We start from the raw sequence: 9,916 nt of genomic DNA, 5'->3' as shown, positions 1-9,916 counted from the left end.
TTGCTCACTCATAACATTGTGTTTCATGGTGCATGTACTTTTAAATAACCATAACTTGCTCAGTTTTTTACTGATTTTCAAATGGTTTGGTTTGTTATAAACCTCAGAGATGTAAGTATGACACTGCAAACATATTAATAAAATAATATATATCTTATATTATAATAATCTTAAGGCAGTGACTCTGCCTTAAGACATCTAGCCTTTATATATATCTATGGTTCAACAGTCCATAAATACATAAATAACAGAGAATGCTAACATGATGCTAACGCAATTTACACTTGGCTTTATTTGCATGTGATAAATAAGTTTATATTCCATTGTTAAGATTCTATTTTCCCCTCGGCGAAGCCACGCACCCTTCTATGACGCGATGGCGTCTGTATCTATAAATAAAGCAATGCCAACCATATCAGCACTAAATTTATCAGCATTAAAACTGACGTATTAACCAAATTGTTAACTAATGAATTATAGAAAAGGAGTACGAGTAATCTCACCATGAGTGTCACAGAAAAACTTGAGTGGACAATATATCAGGCCATTTCAGAGCTGGCCGCTCCACTGTTGGACTGGACTCTCACACTTTCTGGTGGGAAACAACAAACAGACAGATTATTTTCACCAAAGGGATCAATACCAGCATCCAAAAGTGCTGCTTCTGCGGCTACACGGCCTCTTATAGCCGCTTCAAAAGAGCCCCGCTATAATACAGTATGTGCTGCCTCTCATTTCTCTGACAGTGCATTTGCATTCAATATCTCTTCATTCACGCTTTGTTTGTTTACAGCACGTCATTTCAGCACTTCAACAAACGCCTCTAGTGCCTCAAGGGTTTATGAATTAATCAAATGTTGCTCCTCCTATAAGGTTTGCACTGCCTGTTTGAGTCCTGCATTACCGCTGGAGCTGCGGTCAGACAGAAGAGTGTAAGAAAGTTGGGGGATCAGTAGGTCCAGGCTGTTGATAAAAAACAGGCATTTCTCAAGCATCGAGCTGTTAAGGTCAAGGAAGAAAGTTACAAAGACTTCTGACAATAAAGTCCCTTCATTGCTGCCAGTGAGCGTTCTTTTGTGCCTCAAATGGAGAATATATTGGACAGTAGTGAGTTCACCATACACTCTCCACACAGTTAGATGTCTGAGTGTTTCCATGGTGACTTGGATCAATATTCAAAACCTGTGTACTGTTAAGGTCACCACCCACGTTCCAACTTCACCTGTCACAAACGTTGGGCTCTCACAAAAATAACCTGTCCCAAAGAAAATTAAACAAAATTAAATAAGTTAAGACTAAAACTAATTTTCAGGTTACCTTGTGTTTTTGCTCTGGGCTGTGTAAGCAGAAACGTGTCAATCTAAGTCAGACTCTTGGCGATATATTGTGCGGCCCTAGTAATATCGGCAGTTCCTAATATATCTCCAAGCATCTAGTGAGATAAAGCTGCACAAAGCACTAAACGTAGCACAGGAAGGACACCATGCAGCTTGCCATCAAACCTGCAAACCCATATAAACTCAGTGGCGTGATTTCATGTGGCTTCATCAGCCGGTATGGCGCTGCAGAGGCTTAGATTTAGTTTGTAATTAGGGAAAGGAGACGTATCTAATTATTAGAGTTGTGAAATATCATGCCGTCTCAGCGTTTTTTTTCCCAGTAGTGATAAGACTCGTGTGTGTATGTGTGTGTGAAGTACAGTAGCTTTATGTCCTGCAAGTCTGCCATAGAAGCTCATCAGCCTATACGTGGAAAAATAATAATCAAAACCTGAAAAATATGCAGGATTGTTTTTGGATTATATAACCTGCATGTGGAAACTGTTGTGTGGAACTGTTCCCTCTCACTTTCTGTATTCATTCATTCAGTGAGTTCCCGTTTGCTGGGCCACAAGTATCCCACTGTATACTTTACCATGCCAAATACTGCACTTAATGAATAAATGGTAACGCTTTATATTAAGGTGTAACAATGTAGTTTCTCAGTCATCCAGGTAGTTAATAAGACAAAAAAAGGGTGAATCAACACAACTGGACATATTTTTTAAAGCAGAGCTGACAGTTTCACTGTCCATCCAGACAGAGCTGTTGACCACACCCACCAGATATAGACGGCGTGGATGATGAATATGTCACTGGGTCCAGTTGTGTTGATTCACCCTTTTTTTGAGTCTTATATTAAGGTGCGCTCATTAAGTATTAATAAGGTACCAATAAGCATTAATAATGTGCTTGTAAAATATAAACACACTGCTTAATATACTTTTATCTGTTAACATACTAGTAGTCCATTAATAATATGCTTATTCACAGTCAACCCTTAGCCTAACCCTGACCTTAACCTTACCCTAAAATGATTCCTATTGCTTATGAATACTAATGATGCTGTTTTTCATAATAGTGTATGTTTGGACTATATTGTAGCCTGTTTTTATATTTCTGGATACACAGATGCGATATACAGTACTTACACTCTAAGTATACGTATATCTCATCTACATATCCAGGGAATGTGTAGGGTTTATAGATTCCATATTAATGCCTTGCTATTCTTTTAATTAATATGTGTATGTCCCGTCTATATTCAGAGTATAAATGCAACACATGTGATGATCATTACCGCACACAGTAATGCTCCCGTCACCAGTGGAAACAAAGACCAGGAGGCTCCTCTCTGTCACCAGCTTCAAACATCTGGAGCAGTGTGGTGGAGCTCTGATGATGTGGCCGACAGCAAAAAGAAAAAAAAGAACTCAGATCTCGCGAAAATAAACAACAACAACAACAACATCTACTACAGTGTCAATTATGCCAACTCAAATTCTTGAAGTGGTGTATTCTAGTATGAAGTGACACAATAGAAAACAAAGGGTGGGCAGATGATGGAAACACTGGGCAGGAAGTTCAGTTCAAAATCAGTCATCGGGCAGTCTTTGCTCAATTGTCGACAGTCATAGATGTACAATAGCTGCGTTGATTGATAGGACTTTGTAATACCTGGGTGTCTTAGGATTCCTGTTTGTTCTTAGAAAATGTGTCTTTCATCTAAAGTGTGCGAAAACATTCACAGCCATGGAATTCACAGCCAGATACCCCGCTCCCTCCCCCTAGTGTCTACGCACAAACAAGCTCTCGCACATGAGAGGAGATAATAGTCATGCAGCAGATGTAGGAAGCAGGTGGGAAGAATTTTACTATTTACATTTGGGACCTTGAGCATGAGGCATAATGTATTCAAAAAAAACTCGAAATACGCTACTACTACTTCTACCACAGCCAGCAGCAGCAGCAGCAGCAGCAGCAGCAGCAGTAGTGAAGACACATTAAAATGCAATATGGCCCAACCTAAGCCTTTCTTGTCTGCCACTCTGAGATATACAGCGTGTTATCTGCGCTCCCTTTCCCGCTGCATCGACTTTACGCTCGTGTACAGTCTTCCCACCGCTAACAACAAACACCATGCCACGGTAACAGCCGCCTATCGCTGCCAGCCAAACCGGCTGTCTCTAATTGGCTAACGCTCTTAACAGACTCAAAGTGAGGGGGGCTTCGGTTGGCCTCGACGCTGCCGGGATCCTGCGCGCCGGCCAATGGGCGCGCGGGGAGGCGGAGCTCTCCGTGGTGCTTAAAAAGGGGGGAGCGTGTGCAGAAAGGAGTAGTGGAGGAGCGGAGAAGCGGAGCAGAGAAGTGAGAGACTGAATCAAAAAAGGGGCTTATTTGGGATCAGGACAGGGGGAGTGCACTTCCCGCTGTTCTCATGGACCACATGGATGCTTAGGAGTTAGCCACAGGTATAACATTAACTCATCTGAACGCGGGGGTCGCTTCTTTTTGCATCTGTGTACTTTTTACTGGATGAATCATTAACTAGGGGCGCTGGAAAAGGAGCAGTTTCAGTTCATAGCTTTACAGAATGCTTCAGCTTCCTGTTGGCCACTTTTGTCTCAAGCAAATTGTCACTGTGTTCGTTTCTTCTTGTGTTTGTCTCTCCCGCAGCCAGCGCAGTCCATGCCTCTGCCTTGCGGGGTCATTGATGGGAAACCAACTGGACAGGATCACCCACCTCAACTACAGCGAGCTGCCCACGGGGGATCCGTCCGGCCTGGAGAAGGACGAGCTTCGGGTCGGCGTCGCCTACTTCTTTTCTGACGAGGAGGAGGAGGTGGACGAGCGCACACCGTCGGACTGCGGCTTCAAAGAGCCAGAGGACGGCGACGAGGAGGACAGGGGCCCCTTCACGGTCAGCGAGGTGGAATACTCCGCGTTCTGCTGCCAGGAATGCATCTTCTCCAAACTGAGCGAACACGAGGACCTGAATGTGTACTCGGTGAAAAGTTTGCTGACTATGTGCAAACCCGGCGACCTGCTGGAGCTGGTCGGCACGGCTCAGGCGCCGCACTGGGTCATCTACGAGCAGGACGACCGGGTCATCCACCTGCACAAGGGGGAGATCCGCAAAGACAGCCTGCTTGAGGTCAGCAACGGGCGCCACGGGAGGATAGTGAACAACCGCTACCGCTACCGGCCGCTTCCCGCTGATTTGGTGATGCAGAACGCGGCCGGGCACGTTGGGCTCAGCAGCGGGGACATATGCTGGACCAACTCGGAAAGTTTTGCCGCTTGGTGCCGCTTCGGGAAACGCGAGTTCAAAGCCGGGGGAGAGGTGCACTCTGCGGAGCACCAGTATTTCCTCAAAGTGCACCTGTCCGGCAGCGGCGTGCACACGCTCGTGTTTCGCAGCCTCGAGGACATGATCCGCGAGAGGAGGCGGGTGGACGCCTGTGGGATTCTCAAAGAGCTGTCTTTGGTTAACGGGGGCAAAGAGTGATCAGGGATTCCCTTTGATATTGCCCTCGTATCTCCCCCCCTGCACAGCCCCTATTAGCTCCACACATAGGAACCTGTTGGTTTTTTTGACTGCGCATCGATCCTGTGCCGTGCCATGCGTCGGGACGCAAAGACGCACTGTGGAATTCCTAAAACTGAACCAGACAACGCCCCTTCGGTGTCGTGCAGCGTGGGACACTCTCTTTCTATTGTTGCCATAAACATACTCGAGCCACACTCAACTCTAGAAAGGCTTTTGTTTCCACGGATGGGATAATTATCATGGATTCTGCTTTGAGTGTGCTGTTACTGCGGCACGGACGGTGAGAGCACATGAGAGATAGAATCTGGGAAAGTCTATTTTTTTACTGTTAGCTTTAAGCCCGGGACTGAGCCACATACAAAAGCCACTGAAACCATCCCAGCGGACCTCTTTGAACCAGTCCCCCCTCTGATGCCTATAAACAAACCACTTGGCTTGTTCTAACCATTTCTGCCATATCAAGAGTGTTGTCATGTCAAGATGCTGTCTGTCTGTCATCCTGCCCCCACAGCACTGGATGTATGTGTAAAGTGTATTCATATCTTGATTTCAATTTGAGTCTCTTATTTTTGTATTTGAGTTTAGTGGATTTTTTCTGGTTTGGAAATAAACAGAGATTGAAATATGAAAACAAACGACCACGAGAGAAAAAAAAAAAAAAAAGCAGGTGTTGTTTAAAGCTCTCAGCAGATGGAAGACACCAGCACAAGATCTTTCACTTTCACACGCGCGCACACATGAATTATAGATGCCCCCCCTGTGCCTCCTGACCTGCCTTAAGCCAAATAGTCTTCATATATCTCAGCTGTATTGGAACGCGGTGAAAACGCTCTGCATCCATGCCATAAAGCCTTTATGAAAAATCTATATGTGATCTCGGGGACTATAGTCTTCTATCAAGTCAGAGGTGTTTGTGTGTGTTTGGCTCATTCGGATGCAGGGTGTTTGTTTTTTTTTGTTTTTTTTAATGCCCAGTCATTGATTTGCATCTTCTAGTTTGTTTCTCATGCGCCTCGTGGTATTTCTAGTTGTAGTGTATCGCAGTAGTGGTTGCTAGGCACATTTGCTCAGGCTTCGTATGGTGCATAACTGTAGAGGCACATACATAGCAAGACAACTGGAGCATTGTGGAGGTGTGCAGCTTTTTGATGCTTCTATGGCTGTGAGAACTGAATTATTGATTACATGTAGATGGAAAAAAAAAAAAAAAAGGGGGTAGAAAATGAAATGGCATTGCTTTTGGATTTGCTGTGTGATCGTTTGGTGTCCAGCTGCCATTGTCGACCTTGTGTGAGTGTAAAGAGGCACATTTCCGCAATATTTTCATCCATTTCTTTCAAGCAGTGGTGTTTTGGTTTCTCGTTTCTGTGAATGGTTTGGGTCTTTGTTTGTAGTTTTTATCACCAGAGGCCAGTAAAGGAACGAACAATCACACTTTGACTAAGATCCCTTTATATTTAGTGCAGCTTTTGACCCATAACTCGACTATATTACAATTGCGGCATCCGGTTAAGGCTTTTTTGTGTCTCGTTTGTTATGTATTGTCTACATGACTTTCCTTTGCTTTTGAACAACTTGCCACAATGCATAACGGAAGCAACAGTTGGTGAGAACCTGTAAACCGAGGCACTTTGCTGAGTAGCTACTTTCCCGCGTTAGTCAAAATTTGTCACAATCTTTGAAATATGCTCTTCAGAAGTGTGAAAACAACAAGCCTGCTAATGGATTGTATTAGCATCCAGCATCGGCGCATCCTCGCCCTAATAGTCTGAGATTTGCATAATATTTTTGTCAACATAATTTAACTGTGATTAAATTAGGAGCCCCCATCCCGTGGCGGGCGCAAACACAGGGTCTATTTGCCTTTCATTGTGCCGGGCTGCTGTCTTCATGGCCAGATCTACCTCATGGTTGGACTCCTAATGCGCCCCCCAAAAAAAGAAAAAAAAAAAAGAAGCTGCAGCCAGTAGAGAGACACAAAGAAATGGTGTTTTTGTCTTGCTGAGCCATAGAGATCGAGCAGATGCGGTAACAGCAGCATGTGTGGGACTGGCTCTTTTGTGCTGCACAGTCTGTGATGCTATTGCCACAGCCAGGCGCAAGGCTCGCATTGTCTATTGTGTGCTTTGAATATGGACTGTGCAGTAACTCGGAGACTGAAATGTGGTCTAATACGCTCTTGTGTATGCTCCAAAGAGGATGCTACGCGTGTCAAAATAGGGGATTTCCAAGAGACGTATACTTTACAGACATTATTCATGGCTTTCCTTTAGATGTTGCTATTGTTCTATCTCTTATAATGTGTTTTAATGTACGTATGTTAATCCTTAGCAAAAAGCCTTCCCTTTGCTGCAAAAATTGAACTGTACTCTTTGTGAAGTCATAAGCCTAAAAGATGAAAAGAGTCAGATACTGTAGTAGAGCTTGCAAAAGAACAAATTTAGGTCTATCCCAACAGCAATACAAGTTGTATAGTAAAGATGTAGAGCATTGTAGAGCCATTGAAATATTGCCTACAGTGGGTATGCAAGACTGTGATGTTGAGGGTTCTGTTCGTGGGCAAACGCTCAATATATGGAGAAACTGACCAAACGTACAGCCATTTCTAACTTTATTCGGATGCACGATTGGCACATTCTATTGTGTGGCCCCTGCAGGATGCAGGGGCCACACAAACCAATTCTGTAAGTGTCTGCTCCGGCCATTGTGTTGTTGCCTCCTCCACGTGATGAATATTCCACCATTTTTAGTGCCTCCTGAACCACCCCTATGTGTTCACGTCAAGGTCGCCCCAGGTGGCCAATTGAGCGCGTCTGTTCATGTGTGTGTGCGTCAGACGTTCCCATGCGGCTCCTCAAAAATGCAGGGTAGTGGGGCAGCCGCTCGCTCTCGCCGCGTTTGTGCTGCTGCTGTGTGACTAATAGGCCCCACATCAGGAAGTTAGCGGCGTGCGTGTGGCTACGTTGTTAGCCCGGAGTAGAGGCTACAGCCGTCTGCCAAGGCGCTGGGATGTGAAGAAATGTGCTTCCCTGCATGGAATTGACTGTCAGACTTTTCGCAGTGGTGGCTGATGACTTGTTTGGGTTTCAGTGAGTGGTGGAGGTTGTATTTAAAGCATTTGTGTGGTAGTAGGGATTCTTATTTGTTTGTGCTGCTAACAATGTGGGACAAATAATCAGCAGCTTCTCTTGTTGCACTGCTTCTCTGAATGTCTCGGTCTGTACACGTATTACAGTTGCTCTATGCAAAATAGAGGCTGATGGATATAACAACTGAGCTACAGATGTTGCTACCATGCTCAAATTGAAGTGCAAAGAGAGCTTATTTCCTAAAATTAAAGGCCCTGTACCAGATTTTTGTCTAATACTAGAATAGAATTTGTTTTGCCCTTACAGTAAAAGCAGAGATTTGTGGAAAAAAGATATTTGTACGCTGCTACAAACCCATCCTTGTGAAGAATGTTATATATAACAAGCTAGGAATGAGTTTGACCATTTTAATGTGGGTGCTCACTCTTTCATTGCCCGTAAACAATGATAAAATGAAGGTATAGGGCCTTCAAAAGGGGCGGCTGGCCATTTCTGTTCATGCACTTTTCACCCGCCAGCTGTAAACCCAGAAACAAACCAACAGTCTTGCTTGGTATGAATCTTGTAGGATACTGTTCATGTCACTGTTTGGCCTGTGTGCTGCTTGTTAGTCCTTACAGCTACTCATGCAAGACACATGACAACCAAATCCTGTTCTTATTCCCCGGGGATTGCTTCTTAGCGGCGCGGCGAAGGATGTTTTCAATCCACTTTGGGCCTTGTTTCTTGTGTTTTGAAGATGATGCTCGGCTAGCACGCTGCCAGCTAAATCAGCGGTCTCACAGGGGATGTTGTGGGGAGGAGGGAAGACAGAATATCCTGTCAGTGTTGTGCCTTTAAGAGGATCTCAGAGGAGGAGGAGCTCTAATCTAGACACTGGCCCTGGCTCCCAGTGGAGGCCCCATGTCTTGTTTCTGGTATAGTTTTTTTTAAGTATAGGCTGTGCCTCTGTTCGACAACAATAGCTCCACAGCGGCTTGATCTAAATGTGGAAAGCTGCTCACACGATGTTGGTTTAAGCGCCTTTCGTTTAACCGCCTGCTGTCTTTGTGCAGCGTGACATTTCACTGTGATTATACCTCGCACACATTATGCATTAGAATTACATGGTCACTGTAGCTGATAATCACTGACCTTAAATCAGCCACATGCAGGGGCTGTTGGGAGAATAATTAGAGCGCAAATAGGTACGGGCTAATTGGAATATAATCTTAATCTAAATTGGGGTTGACCGTTTGTTCTGAGTTGTTGTAGTTGACGTGGTTGGATAGTGTGTTGGTACACGGACTGCGTGTGCCAACACATTAAAGCGCTGGGTTTAACTAATCGCAATTGCAACACTTTAGAGAATAGTTAGAAAAAAATGCAATTAAATCTGCGCATAACTTCAAATCATAACAACGCCGCACAAGAAGTGTCTTCCTGTTTCGATCTAGCCCACCAAAATAAAAGCGCCATCTTATTCATTAGTTCAGCAGTTCATTAGAGCAACTTTCTTTCTGCCTAAAATATAATGTTTTAATGTTGCAAGTACCTGCTGGACTAATCAATGAGGCGTGCTGGATCGAAACAGGAAGTCACTTCTTGGGCGCCGTTGTCATGATTTGAAGATATGCACGGAGTCAATTAGGCTCATCCAGAATTGTGCAGCCCTGGTTTAGACCAAGTTTTAACCCGGTTTAGATCTGGTGGCAGTGAGAGAGCTCAGTTGTTCCTTCGGACTTAGAGGAACCGCTGCTTTATCCAACAAGATGCACCGTTGTAAATATGGCAACCTATTCTCTGTTGCTATCTCGATCACTCATGCAATGTTCCTGTCTGAAAAAGACCTCAGGAAAAAAAAAGCATTAAACATTGTCTGTAAAAGTACTGGCAATGTTTTCAAGTTTAGCTGAAGTACACACATACACACACACGAGAGAACAGCGTCAACTAAAACAACCCTTTGCACTCTGGAC

The 9,916-nt window shown here is 44.4% G+C and overlaps 1 protein-coding gene across 1 annotated transcript; it reads left to right on the top strand.

Moving 5' to 3' along the window:
• Window positions 1-3,659: 3,659 nt before the first annotated feature.
• Window positions 3,660-5,416, top strand: lratd1 (LRAT domain containing 1). Its single transcript, XM_079571907.1, has 2 exons — window positions 3,660-3,790; window positions 3,996-5,416. Exon 2 carries the CDS (start codon window positions 4,033-4,035, stop codon window positions 4,825-4,827), a length of 795 nt encoding a protein of 264 aa, XP_079428033.1. The 5' UTR covers window positions 3,660-3,790; window positions 3,996-4,032; the 3' UTR covers window positions 4,828-5,416.
• Window positions 5,417-9,916: the final 4,500 nt, after the last annotated feature.

The sequence above is a fragment of the Gobius niger genome, assembly GCF_951799975.1.
Source record: "Gobius niger genome assembly, chromosome: 15".
Lineage (NCBI taxonomy): Eukaryota > Metazoa > Chordata > Actinopteri > Gobiiformes > Gobiidae > Gobius > Gobius niger.
This window is presented reverse-complemented; position numbering and strand designations above follow the sequence as displayed.

Coding starts and splice junctions, on each gene's coding strand:
- lratd1 (XM_079571907.1), top strand. CDS start 4,033: ATGGGAAACCAACTGGACAGGATCACCCACCTCAACTACAGCGAGCTG.